The sequence below is a fragment of the Oryx dammah genome, unplaced genomic scaffold, assembly GCF_014754425.2.
Source record: "Oryx dammah isolate SB20612 unplaced genomic scaffold, SCBI_Odam_1.1 HiC_scaffold_7, whole genome shotgun sequence".
Classification (NCBI taxonomy): Eukaryota; Metazoa; Chordata; class Mammalia; order Artiodactyla; family Bovidae; genus Oryx; species Oryx dammah.
The window spans coordinates 30,961,960-30,982,043 of record NW_024070191.1 but is presented as its reverse complement, the minus strand read 5'-3'; the positions used below and the strand labels follow the sequence as shown (position 1 = coordinate 30,982,043).

The following is a 20,084-nucleotide window of genomic DNA, read 5'->3' as shown; positions in this document are numbered from 1 at the left end:
TCACGATGTCTGTGATGTCATTCAGTGCATTTTAGAGCTGGTTCCAGCCCATGTGGTACCCCGCGTGGCTTGCCATCCAACTACAACTAGATAGCGTCCTCAGTTCACAGAAGCCTCTCTCCGGACCTCTCTTCTGCGGTACTACTCCACTTTCTCCTGCTGCTCCAGGCCCCAAAGAACCCCAGCAACCTTTTGAAAAAAAAATTTTTAATTGGAGAATAATTGTTTTACAATGTTGTGATGGTTTCCCTCGTACAGAATCAGTCATGACTGTGTATATATCCCCTCCCTCTTAAGCCTCCCTCCTTTGGGATCACTGTTGCACCAGCCTCCCAGACTGTCTCCTTCATGGTTAGCAAGCAGGCAGAAACCCCTCCTTCCCTGTGTCAGAATAACATTATCCCTCAGCTCCGCCACCGGTGTCCTATAGGAAGTAGCATCCAGTCTCTTGAACGTGTCTGTTACAGTTACTTTAAAGTCTGTGTCTTGCATAGTATATCTAGATCGTCTGTGGGTCATCTCCATTACCTATTTCTTTCCTCTTGATCTGAGGTCGTTTTAATCTCTCTGCTATCATTCCTGGGCTCCTCCGGTGGCTTAGCAATAAGGAATCTGCCTGCAATCCGCCTGCACAGAAGACTCTGGTTTGATCCCTAGGTTGGGAAGATCCCCTGAAGGAGGGCATGGTGACCCACTCCAGTAATCTTGACTGGAGGATCCCATGGACAGAGGAGCCTGGTGGGCTACAGTCTATAGGGTTACAAAAGAGTCGGACATGACTGAAGCATCTTAGCTTCAGTAAATGGTAATTATTTACTTATTTATTGAAGGCAAAAAAGAAATAAAAGATACTGTGGACAATGCTGCATCTCAGAAACCTAAAGGCAGCAAGGCTTGCTGGTCTGTCTGGAGGCTCATTTATCTTGCTCAAGAAAAGCATCAAACAAGGCAGAGATGAGAACTGACTCCAGCTATTTTTACTGAATGTTGGATTCTGTACATAAAAAAGTGTAGACACTCTGAATCATGCTAACTTCCAGCAGAGAGAATCTATTGACTTTTTAACTCAGTAAGTTACTTAGAGTAGGGGTTGGTCCCCTTGATACAGTCTAGGAATGGGAGGAATTAAGGAAATGGCAACCCACTCCAGTACTCTTGCTGGAGAATGCCAGAGACAGAGGAGTCTAGTGGGCTGCCATCTATGGGGTCACACAGAGTCGGACACGACTGAAGCAACTTAGCAGCAGCAGCAGCAGCAGCAAAGCTGATTTCAGGCTTTGTGAGGACTGGTCTACTTCTAGTTTGAAGTTCAAGAGTCTCAGCTGAGAACACCGGGCCCATTGCCCTCACCCAGCCTTGGATGCCAACTTCACCCCACCGGCACTTTGAAACTGGCCAAAGCTCTGCTTGGCTTTTTAGATTCTTCATTGGCCTTTCTTTTGTTTGCTGAGCCTCTTATGTTGGAAATATTAGTAATAAATAATATCGTCAAGGAAAAAAGCAGCACACTCATTGTTTCCATTCTCTTTTCTCTAAAACTTAGCCCCTTCAATTCCCGCCTGCCTGGATAAACCTCACCTCCATTTTTTTTCCCCGTCCAGCCCCATGAGACGGCTGAATGCCCTTGACCTTGAATTCCAACCTGATCCCTTGCTTAGTCTCACTTAGTAATTGGCAAATGCCCTGAGGGAAAAACATCAGAAAATGCTGAACTCACCTCAGTGCTTTTCTTTTCTCTTGAATCTTAGCCTTTGAAGTTCTTACTGATTGTATGGCTCTATGATTACTTCAAACAGGTATTTAAAAATCTTTTTTAACCAATTTTAAACATTTTTCTTGGAGTAGAGGTTCATCTGCTATAGTTACTCTCTCATGACTATGAGAAACATATTTTAACAGCATCATATTTTATGTAAAAATCAGAATTCTCCATTTCTCTTAAAATTAAAAAAAAAAAAATGTGGCCATCTGGGCCCACGTTCTTGCATAGAAATAATGGCTGCAGGTAAGTAGTCCCTGTCCTCAAACTTCAGATGCTCTCCGGTTTAATTATGTGGATCATTCACTAAGCCCTGAGAGTGAAAAAAGAAGTTCACAGTCAAGCTTTGAGTGATGCTAGTACCTAATCGAGACTTCCCCGGTGGCTCAGATGGTAAAGCGTCTGTCTACAATGCGGGAGACCTGGGTTCGATCCCTGGGTTGGGAAGATCCACTGGAGAAGGAAATGGCAATCCACTCCAGTACTATTGCCTGGAAAATCCCATGGACAGATGAGCCTGATAAGTTACAGTCCATGGGGTCGTGAAGAGTTGGACACGACTGAGCGACTTCACTTGTAATACATAATCGCGTTGTATAAAAGGCAAGTTGAAGGGGGTGTTGAGGATGTGTAGTCAGGAAAGTGAACGGATGATTAAAAGATTGTGTATCACGCAACTTGAGAGAAGAGAGTGTTTCTGAATGGGACAGGGGTTGGGAGGATCAGTGCTGAATCCCACCCAGGCTGCAAGTTGGACAGTACTTAATACTCTTCTCAACCTTTGAACTCTCAGTGACTTCAAAGGAACTGATGAGCTTACAGTCTTTTTAGCAGAATCATGGGGGTTGCAACCAGAGCCTGGGGTGGCTTAAGGAGTGAATCAGAGCAGTGGGAATCAAGCGGTGATGTAGATGACAAGTGAAAAATCCTGGCCGTGTCAGGAAGGCAAGAGAAAGACTGGTGTCAGGAAGGATGGTGGCCAAAGAATACATTTCAGAGACCAGTGGTCCTTCTTGGCTGCCTTCTTGATGCATGATGGCCTTTCCCGGGTTTCCTGCAAGATGAAATGTGGCAAAGATATTTTCTTGAAGATGAGAAAGAGGGAAAGCTGATCAGCACTTTCATATCTCAGGAAAGAAAAAAAGAAGGCTTGCTGGGCTCTCCAGAGGCTCCCTGAGGTTGCTGGAGAACAGAGGAAGTGAAGGCAGAGAGAAAAGCCTGACTCCAGCCACTCACCTGAGCTGAGCCGCCCTGCCCTGTATGCCTGGATGAAGTCATCCCCCGCCTCCGCCTTCACAGAGGTAATAATCAGAAGACAGCAGTGAAAAGGCTGCCTGGTTTTGCCTTTTCAAAAACCAGAGGAGGCCTGGGACATTTCCCTCCCCACCCCCCCACCCCCCGCTCCACCACCACGAACTTCAGGGGTCTGTTAATTGGCGCCCCAGTAAAATTACAGGAGCAGTCTGCCTGATAATGATTGTAAATGACAGAGACGATCAAGTTTACCTTGTGACGTCCCCAGGGGACTTGCGGTTAGTTTAGTCTGAACTTAGCATCAGCTGCTAGGATCCTTTCTTCTCAGCAGGCAGCGCTGGACTCATCCTGTATCCTTTCAAACCTCATTAGTGTGAGGGCTTCTCCTCCCTCTCTCTCGCCTCCTCTCCTCTCTTGCCCGTGATCCCTAAGCATGCCAATCTAGGAACCCACACAGATGGCTTTGAGACGTTGGGCTCTTTGTTTTACTGACCTGGAAGGAACAACCCATGCCTTGGAGCTGAAGTTGTTTATTATTCTTCCAGGAAAATATTCACCAACTTGACTGAACTTTAACCTCCCTTAACTCCTTTATGGTTTGAAAGGTACTCAGCTTAAGGATTTTATAACTAATTAGAGATGTTTGGAATGTATTGTAGGTCTTAAATAGGAGTGAACACGCCAAAGAGCTAAATGTTGTAGGACATAGTTTTCATTAAAATCCAAACCTCCAGATCTTTTCATTTGCCAGAAGTCACCGTGTGTGTGTGTGTGCTTATGTGTGTATGCATATGTGTATATGTAGGTGTTTATGTGGGTGTGCAATTTATATTACAGATATATATTACATATATCTATGTTGCACGTATATACATAAACACTTATATGCTCCTTGAAAGCCTTGCTTCTCAAAGTTAAATGTATGGATCACTTACACATCTTGTTAAAATCAGAATCAGATTCAACAGGTCTGGGATGGAGCTCACCTTCAGGTAGTGTAGATATTGCTGGTCTGGGGACCACATTTTGAACACCAAATCCTAAAGAGATCATCACACACTGCCTTCCAGCTTCTTCAGGGTAACCTGGTTGTCCTCCTTATTAGTCCTTTAAATGTTGCTCCAGTGTTTCTCTAGGCTTACGTGAACCACCCATTGGCTAGGCGGCATTTTTGCTATTTCTCAAAGTACCCGAAACAAGTACTCTGGTCTCCTGACTCCCATGTCCTTTCTGGTGATCACTCCACTGGTTATTGAAGGTCTATATCAGGGGTCTGGGAAGATGATGGAGAAACTGTAAGGTGACCCATCCCATTTATGACCTCCCTCCCATTTATATGATGTCTTTTATGTAATACATACGTCTCTTAATTTCCTCTGGGGAGGAAGACTGTAGCTTTCATACAATTTCAGAAAGGTCAATGTCTTTTAAAAAAATCATAAAAACCACGGAGTCACATATTGTTAAATTCATTGTACATTTTATCTTGTTTTCATGTCAGTTCTTCAATTGATAAGAATTGAATAATCATTATGAATTAAGTATCTGCCATATTACCAAAGGACCTAGTGTTATGACTTGTATTGAAATGTAAAGGGTACATTATATCTCTAGGTAAAGGGTTTGGTTTTAGAGTTATGGTGTCACTTGGCACATAGGTCTAGGAGGCCCTCTGCCAACTTTATTTTTCAAGACTGGCAACGGAAATGCTCACATACTGGCAATGGTTGCATATACCACAATATTTCCTTATCTATACTTTTGGTACCCATTCCCCTAAAATGCTGGCAAGTAAAGAACTTTTCATTCGAATTTCTCTGCTACATTGAAAGTGAGACCATTTGAGGGCTAAGCTTTTACTCTGAAGGTCCAGAGGCTAAGTTTAGATTAGAAAATATATATACAAACTATGAGTCTGTGCATTTGAATATGCATAAGGCTTGTCCATCCCTTCCTAGGAATATTTTGTTTCTACTGAAACTGATATATGGATAAAACGGCTCAGGGAAATGTGGCAAAGAAATAGGAATGTCTTTTCAGTAGATATTTGGTGGCACCTAGGTCATGAACTAGCTTCCCTTCCCTGAGGACAAGTCCTGTGCTCAGAGGTACCCTATTCCTCATCCATTGATATCTGGGATGGAGAAGCCAAAGCTGAGTCCTCTTCATACTTTCTTTTAGAAATCAAGATCTGATACAGGCCAGTTAAATCTCTGATGTGCCTACAACTCTAGCTCTAACTTTGGAATTGCAAGGAAATACTTTTTTCCGTGTATACAGAAAAACAAAGAAAGTCAATCTGTAAAGAGAGAAAGATGAAGACGACTTAGCTAAACTTGAAAATATTTTAAAAAGATCCTTGGTCTCTGACAACTTTTCTTACAATCACTCTTTTTTCCCTACATATATTAATTACAACTAAAGCTTTCCTAATACAACTTTTTTTTTCATAGATGACTATTTTGTTTCATTTCCTCTACTTGTGTTCTTAGAGGCACATGTTTATAGGTGCTGGGGTGAATTAACTAGGTTTAAGTATGGATTTGATCACTTACTAGCTAAATTCAGTAATTTGGATATACTCATGCTAAAGTTTGTTGTTTATCTGAAATTAAAATTTAACTGGGTATCCTTTCTGCGAACTCTGTGACAGTTTCTTCCTTTGTCAAATGGAGGTAGTGATACCAAATCGACAAGGATGTTGTGAAGAATGTCAAGGATATCATAAACATTAGGTAAAACCATTCAAGAAAAATATGGTTTATTATTCTCTTTCCTCCTCCTTTCTCCCTGTATCGTATCTATAACACAAGAAGGCACTGCTTACAAGGCTCACTGTGTGTGTGTGCCAAGTCGCTTCAGTCGTGTCTGACTCTTTGTGACCTACGGACCATAGTTGGGTGACAGGCTCCTCTGTCCATGGGATTTTCCAGGCAAGAATACTGGAGTGGGTTGCTATGCCCTCCTCCAGGGGGTCTTCCCAACCCAGGGACTGCACACACATCTCATGACTACTTGCATTGGCAGGTGGGTTCTTTAACATTAGTGCCACCTGGGAAGCTCACCAGTTGGGAGTAAACACTTCCTGGATGTGCTGAACTTTTACTCTGTTGACAGAGTAATACCCAGGCAAAATGACCTAAAGATGCAGTTTACAAGGAAGTGGACTGGTTCCTCTTGGAACATGGGGAAATGTTTTATTACCTCTCATGAGCTGTCTTTGTTCTTCAGTAAGAAGATCTGGGGGGTTCTATATTTCAAGCTACCTGACTTCACCCAGGTACCCCATTTGAGGATACTCTTAATATTCATTTTTGTGCCAGGCCATGCCTAGGCTTTCATTATACACAAATTGCTTTCCAGTTCAAACAAATATCTCTCCAAGTGGCCGCTCTCATCTCCTATAGAAAGAGATGAGGAGACAAAAAGCATGAGGGAAAAAGAGAAGATGATAATATCCTAGTTCACTAGTTGCTTGTTTGAAGATAAAGAATATAAGATGCTTGATTTGGGGCTCTTTATGTCTTGTCTCTGATGTCTAAGTCCTTCTCACTTTTATCTTGATGACTCATATCCCCTGTCTGGAGGAAACCCAGTCAAGTACTGAAGAACGTCTTTGACATAGCTCCAACCATCATGTTTCCTGCCTAAGAGACACAGAGTGATGCACTTCCCTTACAGAGGCATTTATCATCTATTTCTTTATTTATCACACCAGGTCCAATGGGATTAGATCAAACTTTTGTCTCTTCCTAAACAGTGTGGGCTTGCTGGTCTACCCTCCACTGCACAGTTGGTGCACAATGGCAGACTTCCATGGTTATCTTCCGTGTTCAAAGTCACCATCTCTGGAGATGCTGTGTAAAGAGTGAGCCAGGGGCCCCTGGGGAATAGCGACCAGTCTAGTCTAATGGTGAAAGGCATAGGCATCTTCCACTGTGGTTTCCTCCATGCTTTCTTTTCCATTATCTTCCACAGTTTCACCTGGGTATGTGCAATGGTGATGAGATGAACGTTTACTGCCCAGAGTCAATTTTGCTTGCTTAGAATCAGTAGCAGGGATTGGTTTGGGCTCCAGCAAAGGGAATGGGCTACAGGGCAGTTGTGATGTACTCTCCCTGGCCTGGTCAACCAGAAGTGTTTGGTCAGGACTTACATCTGGGACCGTCTCTTCTTTTGGTGGCATTATATTTATAATCTCACATGGAGGTGAAGCTTTACTATCCTTTTTGTAACAAGAGGTGCTGAAAGGGATGGCGCAGAACACAAGATCCGAGGGCAGCAGGCTGAACTCATTTTTTGGCCGGGTAATCACAAACCTGTAAGAAAAGCCAAACATGAATTCTGTACCCCTGCAGCTGGGACAGTGTGGGTGCAGGCAGTGACCAAAATAGGAAAGGCAATTTGCTGGGGGACAGAAAAGGAAAGATTTGTTTTGCCTTGCTTTATTTCGTTTCTGATTAATAATTTTTTTAAAAAAAATCTTTGTTGTGGTGCAATAGGAGAGGCCCTGGACTAGGAACTAGGAGACTGGTATTTTCATCCTTGCCTCTGAAACCAACCATCTTTTATCTCGGACATGCTGTCTCCCTTCTGGGTCCTGCTCTCCCCATCATTTTAATGGGAGTGGGGTAGGACCATGGTTTGGGCTAGTCATTTTCTAATGGCTTTTCTAACTCTAGGCTATGGGCTTGCCTATTCTCCCAATCATCACAGTCCACAGCATTTCCAGAGGTGTTGTGGGGAAGCGGATGGAGCCCAGACATAGACAGACAGACAGAGATGGAGGGAGGAGATGTCAGTATCATTCATGCTTTCCAGTGCCATTTCCTGAGCATCATTCTCTGCCATCTTTGTGGTCAACGCTCTACAGCCATACCACCCACCCTCTTGACTCATCAGTGTCATCCACAGAGCTGCATGTTTATTTAAGCCTTTGGCACGTGGGATGCGTTTTCTCTCCAACTTCAGGGCCGCCATCACCTGACGTGCCTGCAGTGCCTGCATGATTTATGACTCCAACAGACAGACCAATTCCTTTGACTTCCACTCCCCAGCGATCTTTATCTCCTAACCACTTTCCCAGCCACATACTGATGTTATGACTTCCTGACATATCCTGCCGGCTACAGTCTTACACTCCAATCAATCACTCTCTGCCCGCAACTTCCCATCACTCTTTCTCTCTCTTGTTTCCTTACTCTGAGGACCACTGATCTTGAATTTCATCAGGATTTCCCATCCCCCTGTCCTTTTGTAGTTTTGCTTCTACAAATCCACCATAAACTCCTCCTTCCATCCTTTGCAGCAATTACTGTAACTTTTACCTCTTTTTCTGCTCCCTGTGAACTTTCCCCTCTCTCTCTTCTCTCAGCAGGGGCTAAGCCATCTGTTGCTGAGAAATCCTGTGTTATGTTATGTAAACATTCCCGGAAGCTCAGCCTTCATCTGCAGCCAGGTTGACCTTGGCATCCTTTCTTTCCCTTCTCTTCTCCTTTGAGCAGAGAAATTGTCTTTCTTTGTATTCACCACAACTCCACTTGGAGTGATTTGACTTCCTTCCCTTCCCCTTTCTCCTGATACAGTCCATTTCCACTCTGGTATTTTTAATTTCTCCTTCTCTACCAAGTCCTGCCCACTCCCACCATGAGACTCTCAGCTTGGAAGTCCATTGCTGTGCTGTCTACAAATGGCACTATCTTTTTTTTTTTTTCCTCCTCCCTCCACACATATTTTCTGTCTTCCCTCCTGCTGTCACCTGATCTTTCTTTAAACTGAGATCTCTACATATCACTCCCATGACTTAGAGGGACCAAGCACAGTGGCTAGAAGAGGCACTCAATAAACATTTACCCAGTGAGCCCAGCAGTGAACAAGTAGATCTTTCCAATGTGGACAGCGGCTTTCAACTTTAAAAGTTGCACAGCCATGGGTCAGGGGTAATTTGCAAAATAACTCAGACTTAAAATCTGGGTGTACGTCTCAAACTTCACTGGGGATAAAGATCCCATTCTCCTCACATGGCCAGTACTAACTGGGTCCCAATCATCAGGGTTCGTTCCTATTATTTATAATGATCCTACATATCTTCGTCCCCGCACCCTTGCAACTAGGGGCCCCTTGCAACTAGGGGCCTTGAGCTCTGGCCACCCCTTCCATCCCTGAATGAAGTCGCTTTGGCCCTTATGCTTGGATGAGGGCCCAGCACCTTTTGCACCAGCATACTTCCCTTTTGTGCTCTGGATTGCGCTCTTCTTTATCTATCATGCGGTATAAGCCAAGGCACAGGACTCCAAAATTATTTAATGAGCCACAGAATATTTGTCCAAAAGTCCTTCTTGGCTGAGGAGAGAAAAGAGGAAAACACATGCCCAGTGGCACTTAAAATTAAGCCACAGCAAGCACTGGAATTGTCATCTGCCTTTCCTCCCAATAGAAGCTTGGAAGACCCGAGAGCCACCTCCTAGTACCTTTGTGGTGGTAAGTGGCCAGGAAACCAGGTTTACCATTAGTCTTGAGCATCTCATACCAGCAACTGTTTCTCTCTGGTCTTTGAAGAGCCTCAGATGCATGGGGTGTCGTGAAGTGTTATGCTCGCTTTTATCAATACTAATATGTTTTGGTAATGACTAAAAAGGAACAATGAGCGCCAGGTTGGAAATGCTGTTTTCAAGGCATGCCATGAGCTGGGATGTTAAGTGACCTTCAGAGAGCAGTCTTCTTTTGACCCTGCTCTCAGGTCACTGCCAACAAGGCACTACAAGTGGACCTCAGGTTTCCAAAGCAGCAGTAAGTAGATCCAGGGAACTTGAAAAAGAACAGTCTGTTTAGATCTGTGATTCCTCAGGGTAAAGAACAGAGCGAGGCCCACACATCAGTGCAGAAGAAAGGGCTTACCATTCCACCGCCACCTCTGGTTCCAATAGGACATGGCCAGCGGCAGCCGTCCTGGACTTAGAATCGCTCACAAGTCAACCTTAGACGAGGAACCCAGGACCACAGAGATTTGAAGGACTGGACCATGGAGGGAGCTTTGGAATGCTGTGTGCACTGGGCAATCAGATGCACAGAGCGTAGGGTTCACCCTTCTTGGCGGTACCTGCCGAGACATGGCAGGCACAGAGGCTGGAGGTTTGTGAAGAAGGGGTTCTGCTCATGTCCCTGTAAAGGCCAAACTTTGACAGTGACGCTGGGGAGCCAAGGCCACGCCACTCAACATCAAACCCAGGGGCGCCACACTGACAAGTGGACTCCTTTTTGCAAGGCTGGACTTGACTCAGGTCCCCAAATGCCAGATGGCTCACTGGAATTTTCCAGAATTATCTTTTCTTTGCTGTAATCCATTGTTTGCTAGTTCTGAGGACCGAGAAAACTTAGGCATTTTTCACTGGCTGGCCCAATAAGATTCTTAGACCCAAACACGGAGTCCTTCTGCCTGATTTCAGATGACATGATCCAATTTCTTTAACAGCTAAAGTGTAGGGAGAGTGGGCAGGCCCTCGGTCAGAGTGCCTTAGAGGGACCCTGCTTGGCCACTGGTAGACAATATGGTCTCAGGTAAGTACCTCAGCTTCTTGATCTGTTCAATGGAATTAAATAATGATACCTACCTTGTAAATCCTTGGATAGATTAAGTGAATAAAAAAAAAAAGCAGACAGGCCTAAGCAAATGCTCAGTGAATATTAATCGTTATACTTATCATTAGTAATCTTGTCAAAGGACAAAGTTGTTGAACCCCTCTGATGCTTCCAGGATACTTTATTTTTTACCTGGAAGATGAGGATCATATCAACTGCTTGATCTATCTCAAGATAAATATAACATGTGAAAATGCACTGTAAACTAGAAATAACTATGACTATGTTACATTAATTTTTGTTATCATTGTTATTATTTATACACTATAAGCTGTCTAGGAACGCAGACAGGTTGGATCCTTTCCAAAACTCAGGGAGGTAAGGACATGGGAAACTATTATGAGAAAGAAGAGCTGTACAGACACTTTGGAGAACAGTGTGGAGATGCCTTAAAAACTGGGAATAGAATGGCCACATGACCCAGCAATCCCACTGCTGGGCATACATTCCAAGGAGACCAGAAATGAAAGAGACAGATGTACCCCAATGGTCACTGCAGCACTATTGCCAATAGCCAGGACATGAAAGCAACCTAGATGTCCATTGGTAGATGAATGGATAAGGAAGTTGTGGTACACATACACAATGGAATATTACTGAGCTATAAAAATGAATGCATTTGAGTCAGTTCAAATGAGGTGGATGAACCTGGAACCTATTATACAGAGTGAAGCAAATCAGAAAGAGAAAGGCCAACACCGTATATTAACACATATATATGGAATTTGGAAAGATGGTGCCAACGATCCCACATACAGGGCAGCAAAGGAGATACAGATGTAAATAACAGAATTTGGAACTCAACGGGAGAGGTGGGGTGATTTGAAAGAACAGCGTTGAAACATGTTCATTACCATATGTAAAATACATGACCAGTGCGAGTCCACTGCATGAAGCTGGGCACCCAAAGCCAGTGCTCTGGGACAACCCAGAAGGATAGGATGGGGTGGGAGGTGGGAGGAGGGTTCCGAATGAGGGGAACACATGTATACCTGTGGCCAATTCATGTCAATGCAGGGCAAAAACCATCACAATATTGTAAAGTCATTATTCTCCAATTAAAATAAATCATTTTTTTTTAAAGAAGATCTGACTCACTTCAATGTCTGACAGGATGGTCTGGTTTAAGGAGAGCAGCCCCAGCTTACACCGCATCTTTCCAGATAAAATCGTAGAGTAGCCGGTATTCAGCCCAAATAACTTTTCTTTATCCAGATGCTGTTCCAGCTGAAAATTCATCCCTCCTGTCACTAGCATCTGAAGTAATTCTACAACATGGTAGTTGTAGAAAGCCTGGAGAGCAAGGAGGAGACACGTACAAAGTCAGAAGAGCTGCTCTGTAGACCGTGGAGGTGAGAGAGGAGGGAATTAGTGGGTATGGCTGTCTGAAATGGATCTGATGGTTCAAAGCTCTGTCTCTCATTATCATTAATTTTTTTTAAGATTTTTTTTTTCTTTTGGACATGGATCACTTTCAAACTCTTTACTGAATTTGTTACAATATTGTTTCTATTTTATGTGTTGTTTTTTTTAGCCTCGAGGCATGTAGGATCTTATTCACTCTCCAACCAGGGATTGAATCTGGACCACCTGCATTGGAAGGTGAAGTCTTAACCACTGGACCACTAGGGAAGTCCCATCATTATCCTTATTAAAATCAACCAAAAGCTGGTGGTTTGGGTATGCTGCTGGGTTAAGCAAAGTGCAGAGAAAATAACCCTGACCCTATTCCCACTCCTGAGGGAATGCTATAGCAAAAGAAATTAATGGGTAAATGATACTGACACCATGGTAGTCCCCACTTCCAAAATGATCAGAGGAGAATAGCAGGCCATAGATACCTTAATAATATCAGCATGTATTTAAAAATATGCATTTAATGAGACATCAGTACACTTTCCTTAGGTGGTTGTTGTTTAGCTGCTAAGTCATGTCTGACTCTTTTGGACACCATGGACTACAGCATGCCAAGCTCCTCTGTCCTTGACTATCTTCTGGAGTTTTCTCAAATTCATGTCCATTGAGTCAGTGATGCTATCTAAGCATCTCATCTTCTAATGTCCCCTTCTCCTCTTGCCCTCAATCTTTCCAAGCATCAGGGTCTTTTCCGATGAGTTGGCTCTTTTCATCAGATGGCCAAAGTACTGGAGCTTCAGCTTCAGCATTTCCTTAGGGGACTATAGATATTATTATTGTCTATTCTTGAATCTTCTGGATGTAGATCTACTTACATTCCTTTTGATTCTGACCTACGTGAAGACAGGCATTCTCTCTCATAGCTGTTATAGAATACTCCAAAAACTGTATGTGTTGAGTAAATTAATGTAATTTTAGAATATTTGACATCAAAATGAAGCCAGAGATTGATGTGTGGGTCAGCTTAGTTTGAAACTAGCTTGAGTCAAAAGAAGCGTAGCCATTTTCTTAAGCTTCTTTTCCAAAGGATTCCTACATAGTGTGTCGACTAGGCAGTGACATACACGGAAACATCCTTTAATAACTGCCCATGAGGTTTTCTCAAATCTATTGTTTTCTATGTAGAGTTTTGAATTTCCTACCTTTGTCTTAGTTAAATTGTAGAAATAATTTACATGGCTATAGCACTTATGTAAAAATCAGTACTTTTGTTTTCATTATGAACAATAGGAATGACTTAATCACTATTGAGAAATTTTACCATTGACTTTCTCTGTCCAAATTCAGGGATTTGCCTCCTGAAGCCTGGGTTGTGAGAGGGGCCTCTTTACGAGTCTTCTTCTCATTTGCGATCCATCACTCAAAATGCTTGCAGAAAGATTGTCTAGAAACACAAATTTGGACTTTCACTGTCAGACATCTGCTGGAAAACTGAGTTCAGACTCATTTTTGTGGCATTCAAAGATTCACAAGATCTGACATTCTCTCCAGGGCACACTGGTCTCTCTGCAGCCGCTCAAGCTACACACTTACTCCTTCATGCCCTTGCTTTGGAACATTGGCTTCATCTTTCCTTTATGAAACTGGCAGACTCTTCACTGGCCTCCTTATCAGAGTGAAATTTTCCTTGCTTTGCAATCCCATGGTCACTGGCTTTTATTCTTCTGCATTAGAGAGCTAACTGTTTATAGGGAACACATCCAGGTTTGAATCTTGGGCTGGCGTGTTCTAGCAGAATACCTTTGGACAAGTCATGCGTTCTCTTAGCCACAGTTTTATGATCTTAAAGCTGACATAATAATACCCATTTTTGAGCACTATTTGTGGGATTAAATGAGATACACAGCATGCACATTGAATTCTGTTATCTCTGACATTGGTTCTCAGGTACCTAGATCACCTGGAGTGATATTTGTGAGAGCAGATTTCCAAGAACCCTGATCTACTCTATCAGAATTTCCAAAGACACTGGTGGTCCTCAGACCACACTGGGAGGGAGCAACGCTGCCTTAAATGAAGTGGTCTTTCAAACAGATGTTATCTACTCAATACTCATGTTCTCAGGAATGCATTGGACCAAGCAGGTGTAAAAATACTGAGTGCAAAGATGGTTGCAAATAATTAATTATTGCAAATAATTTTTAAAATTGAGTGCAAAAACAGCTGTAAGAATATTGAGTGCAATTGGCAGCTGATTTTTAACAAGTAAATGTGTATTGCTAGGAAAATGTAGAGACCACTGGAGAAGGTAAGCTGGGAAAGAATATAATCTAAGTCAATTAAGAGAAAATAAAAAGAATTTCTATAATATTTTTCAGATTACAGATGACTTCAAATGCTTTCTACAGCCTCATGTCCAGACTGCAAAGATTCCCTAAGTGACATTCCTTTCTGTTGTGTCCTGTGACCACCCAGAAGGATGCTTAAGGATCCGGCTCCCTGAAATCCAGGAGGGTGCAGAGGTTGTAAATCCAGGCTGGGCCACAATCCGTTTAAGAACAAGTGGCCGTGGTGCAGAATGATCAAACATAATGCTGTTAGGATAATTCTCCACTGATTAAAGAAAAAGGTGTAACTTCTAGGGTTATCCTGGTGTCCATGGCTCTGGGGAAAAGTACTTTACATATTTAATGGAGAGAGGCTTAGCTTTTAAATATATCATTTCTTCAGTGTTGACATCAAAAGGCTTGCAATTCTATATTGGGGGAAATAATGGGATTTACATGTCACCCTTACCTTGCGAGCTCATCTAATATCCTTATTATTCAGGGTTTCATAGCACTACCCTATGAGTCTCTCTTTTTTTTTTCTTTCCTCCTTCCTTTTCTTTGGTCATTGTGGTTTTTTTTTTTTTTTTACTTTCTCAAGAAAATATGCAAGTTGAAATGTGCTTGAAATAGTTTAGGGCTTCTAAACTTGGAGAATGTCTCTAATATAATAAGATTTACTAGAATTTGGACTTCCAATGCTAGAAAATGTTGTAGAAAAGGGTTTTAACTTTGAACTACAATGAAGCTTGTGGTCTCGCTCATAACCCAGGATTAACACTCCTTAACAACACAGATCCTAGCAGCCTAGCTACTTGCTGCTTTTAATTCTGAGAGTTTCTCAAAAGGCCTGGAGACCAACATTTTTTGAGTAATACTTCTGAGAATGAGGCTATATGGGAGGAAAACTGAGTGAACTCGAGAAACCAGATAACTTCTGTTACTGTCCTTACCTTCTTATAAGTAAAGGAAAATGCTCCCTCTTTCATGTCTGGTTCTGAAATTCTATTATTATAAAGTTCTGCTCCCATGTATGTTGTGGGGGGTGGTCTGGGTGCCCCACCCCTAGAGTTCTTTATACTTTATTTTTTAAACATTTGTATTTATTTTTGGCTGTGCTGCGTCCGCACTGCAGCATGCGGGCTACTCTGGAGGTGGTGCGTGGGCTCCTCACTGTGATGCTTCTTTTCGGGGAGCATGGGCTCTTGTGCTCAGGCTCAGTAGCTGTGGCACACGGGCTTAGTTTTTCCATGACACGTGGGATCTTCCTGGATCAGGGATCAAATCTGTGTCCCCTGCATTAGCCACCAGGGCCCCCTCCAGATATTAATCTTTATAGCATCGAACTATAAAGGATTTATCAGTTCAGTTCAGTTCAGTCGCTCAGTTGTGTCTGACTCTGCGACCCCATGAATTGCAGCACACCAGGCCTCCCTGTCCATTACCAACTCCCGGAGGTCACTCAGACTCATGTGCATTGAGTCGGTGATGGCATCCAACCATCTCATCGTCTGTCGTCCCCTTCTCCTCCTGCCCCCAATCCCTCCCAGCATCAGAGTCTTTTCCAATGAGTCAACTCTTCGCATGAGGTGGCCAAAGTACTGGAGTTTCAGCTTTAGCATCATTCCTTCCAAAGAAATCCTAGGGCTGATCTTCAGAAAGGACTGGTTGGATCTCCTTGCAGTCCAAGGGACTCTCAAGAGTCTTCTCCAACACCACAGTTCAAAAGCATCAATTCTTCAGCTCTCAGCTTTCTTCACAGTCCAACTCTCACATACATACATGACTGCTGGAAAAACTATAGCCTTGACTAGACGGTCCTTTGTTGGCAAAATCCTCTATAAACTATAGAGGATTAAAAGCAAATCTCACTTACACATTATAGGTGTGTTTCTCCAGCTGGGCCAGGTGTTTACAGTAATATTCCAGGGGATACCTGAAGATACTGTGTTGGCTGAATCAGAATATTTGGAGGAAAAATCCACTATTTTTAATTTAAAAAAATGACAGGTGTATCAGGGGATGGAAGAGGGAAGTGCATTAAAATCTCAAACAGAACTTCAGTGCTTCCAAGTAGTGACAAGTTTCCACCATTTTATTCAGGCTCAGCTTTCTCCCAGGACCTGTGAGTTTCTTCTTGTGTTTCTCACTGGTGATTTAGCACAGAGCAGTTTTCAGAGGACTTGTGAGGAGGGGGAGGAAATAGAGGTCACCTAGATTGGAGTTGAGGAGGAACCTCACCCTGCTCCAGAAGCTGCAGAGGCGTCAGCTCCCTTCATCCGAGGCAGCCTGTCCTGAACACACCTGTCGGTAGCCCTGCCCTCTGCAGAGGAAGGCACCAGGGAAACACATTTTGATTCTAATCATAACCTCTGACTCTGCAGCCACAGGAAACTGAGCTCTTGGTGCATCAAGCTGGACAGCAGGCAGGAAGAACCCAGTCTAGAAGATGCTCCTTGGGGAGGGAAATGATGGGACGAAATGGACATGCGGCTGAGTGGCGGACAAGACTCCCGACTGGGACCTGGAGACATGACTCGCAACATAGGGGAACAGGGATCTGGTTCTATTATTTTTGGCCTCTCTGTTGGGCAGATTCTCTAACTTCTAAGTAGTAGTTTCTAAAGTCTTTGTAACAACTGAAATCCTTCCTCTAATCAAGCTGTATGCAGAAGCCTCAAGCGGGATCCAGCTGAGAGTAGAGCTGTCCTGATTGGGGGAAAGTGATGGGGAGACATTGGGAGCTGGAGCACCCTGGTCCCCTCCTCCCTGTCCATCCCATGGGGGCTCTGGAGCACCCCAGGGGCGGGTTCCTCCAAGCACTACTTCACCTCAGTGTACTGAAAGCACACTCATCGTCACAGAGGCCTCTAGAGCGGCAGTGGATCTGGTTGTAAGATCCAACTCTGGAACCTTAGAGATTTGCCATGTGTGAGTGCAGCAACCTTTGGCACCTTAGTTACCCCTTTAGGCTTCAGATTCCTGATCTAGGAAACAAGGTTAGTGGGACTTCCCTGGTGGTCCAGTGGTTAAGAACTTGCCTGACAATGCAGGGGACACAGGTTTGATTCCTGAGACCTCGCATGCCACGGGGCAACTAAGCCCATGGGCCACAACTGCTGAGCCTGCACACCCCAGAGGCTGTGCACCACAATGAAGAGGGGCCCCCGCTCACCACAACTCGAGAAAGTCCATGCCCAGCAATGAAGTCCCAGCACAGCCAAAAATAAATAAATAAACAGAAGGCTAGGAATTGTATCCTCCTAATTTGGTTGATAGGTGAATTAAACAGATAATGTGGGTAAGGCATTTAGCAGAGATCTTGGGCCCAAGGAAAAGCCTGAGGGATGACATTATGACTGTTCCTAAGGTGGGTTCCCTGGTGGCTGAGATGGTAAAGAGTCTGCCTGCAAAGCGGGAGACTAGGGTTTGATCCTTGGGTTAGGAAGATCCCCTGGAGAAGGGAATGGCAACCCACTGCAGTATTCTTGCCTGGAGAATCCCATGGACAGAGGAGTCTGGGGGCTACAGTCCATGGGGTCGCCAAGATCAGACACGACTGAGCAACTAACACAGGCTACAAGGTGGGTTCTATGCTGTTGATGTGCATATTCCCCCGGTATTGTGTGTCTTGGCTCCAAAGGCTTTAAGTTTCTAATCTTAAAAATGTAAGCTTCCCTTGCCACACAGTTATGAGAAAAGGCAAAATAATGTCAAGTGTTTCTGGAAAATCAGAGAATGCAGAATTGCGAGGCTTCAGTTAGCATCATCCCTGGACCCCACGTGCTCTGCCCTAGGCAAGGGGCTGGTCATGCGGGCTCCTGGGCTTTGTGGCACTCACCGTGGCCAGGAGGGAATCCAGGAAGCTGCCAGAAAAGACGGTGCCTGTGGCGAAGGAAGTGCTCAGATGCAGGTTCGTTCCGGAGAAGTTCCCTTCCATCCCACTGAGCTGTTCAATAAAGTGGATGTTGGAAGGATTTTCTGCAAGAAAAGAGGCAAAAGGAAAGGCAGGCAGACAAGTTTAGGAACACAGGACTTTCAGAGCAGACTGACCAAGTGCGGGGAGGTGGAGGGAGGGGGGAACCATCGCTCAAAGGGACAGATGCCACTATGGGGTCAAGGTGGGACCTGCCTCAATTTTAGTACTTTTTTTTTTCTTTCTAAGTATCTTCATCCCCTGAAGATGGGATATCCTCTTGGGTACCTTCATCATCAAGGAGCTATTCTTGGATCTTAGGACCAGTTTCTCCAAGCATGTGTCCTGAAAGTCACTCTGTATAATTTGTCTTTCAAGCCAGGACACTTTGCGGGGGAGGTGGGGAACACTCTCAATAATCACACAGGGATAAAAGACATAAACAGAACATCTGCTCGCCCCGTTATTGTCTTTTTCTCCATATACTGTCTCACAGATGGCTTGGTATTTACTTAGGTTCTTAGAGTCATGTGGGCCTAGAATGAGTTAATCAGGGGCTTCCGACACTTAATGTGCAAAGTGAACCAACTGGGGATCCTGTTATGACACATCTGATCCACGAGGTCTAAGGTGGGCCTGAGCGTCTGTGAGTCCAACAAGCTTCCAGATGCTGCTGCTACGGCTGATTCGTGGACTACACTTTGAGTAGCAAGGGCTCTGAGAATCATCCTAACCAGACCAGGGTGGCAGCGGCCAGATTATCCATTAGCAAATCTGTGCTGGCCCCAAGTTATAGCTCAGACCCCTGTAGGCAACCTCTGTGCTCAATGCAATTGTTCATTTCTAGGACAGCAGAGGCACTGACTGTCTTCGTTCCAAAACTATGGCTTCAAAAATGTTTTAGTGTAGAGGACAGCATTGGCAGACAGAGATAATGTCTCCTACCAGAGCCAAGGGAAGGCATGCTTACTGCCCATTATGAAAGATTCTGGTTCCCAAAGCTCAGGGTTCCTCTCCAACAAAGCAATTCATGGTGGATCCTGGATAGTCTTGTGTCTTCCATAAACTGGGCAAATTAACCTGTTATTATAGCTTGCAAGTTGCAAAATGTCTTAGATCCTTCAAAGTTCTTGATTGTCCTATTACTTATCCAAACAAATCTACTGGGTATGCAACTCAGAGCACACTCTTTACTGAGCTTGGATTGGTTCCTCATTCTTAAAATTATTCCTTAGTCAAGTTTGGGGGAAGCAATAGACTTATGGTATTAGGGAACAATTTTCTTCCAAGAACTATGTATATTTATAAAAGAAGAGGGAGGTATGACTAATATCAACCCAAATTTCCTATGCACACATACTTTCTTCCTCTTTTTTTTTTTTTTTTTTCATACTTTCTTCCTCTTGTACTGCCAGCCTCCAACACACACACACACACACACACCCCAGGAGCCCTTGTCCCGTTCTTGCTGTGTCATCCTAAACCAGTGGCTTCAGTGTTCCCAGTCTTTTTTGTGCATTGTACACTCTGTACTGAAATGCTGGCTCTCAAATCTGCAGCTCTTACGTCACTGTGATCCTTCCTTGCAGCCAAAGAACAGAAACTGAGTGAACTGGCAGGAGAATTGTTTGGCTAATTTGACAGGTGCTGCCAGGTGCCAGAAAGTGTTTAGCTGAACAAAGCTGTATGTCCCTGGAGAGTGACCAGATGCATTTCTGGGGCCAGTGAGAAGCTCGCTGGTCCCCTCCCAACCACTCTAACTTAGATGAAACTTAGGGTATATACACATCAGGATGACAGACGGCTCAAAAGGGAATAAAAATAAAACAAAAAT

General features: G+C 43.9%; 1 protein-coding gene across 1 annotated transcript in view; it reads right to left on the bottom strand.

Moving 5' to 3' along the window:
- Window positions 1–6,855: 6,855 nt before the first annotated feature.
- The window catches only part of KCNU1 (potassium calcium-activated channel subfamily U member 1), a 143,277-nt gene continuing 130,048 nt past the window's right edge, over window positions 6,856–20,084 (bottom strand). Inside the window, exons 24-27 of the mRNA XM_040242924.1 lie at window positions 18,176–18,315; window positions 11,750–11,944; window positions 9,231–9,355; window positions 6,856–7,332 (exon numbers count right to left, since the gene is read on the bottom strand). Of these exons, the coding sequence (XP_040098858.1) occupies window positions 6,921–7,332; window positions 9,231–9,355; window positions 11,750–11,944; window positions 18,176–18,315 (872 nt within the window). The 3' untranslated portion in view covers window positions 6,856–6,920. The remainder of the gene's footprint in view (window positions 7,333–9,230; window positions 9,356–11,749; window positions 11,945–18,175; window positions 18,316–20,084) is intronic.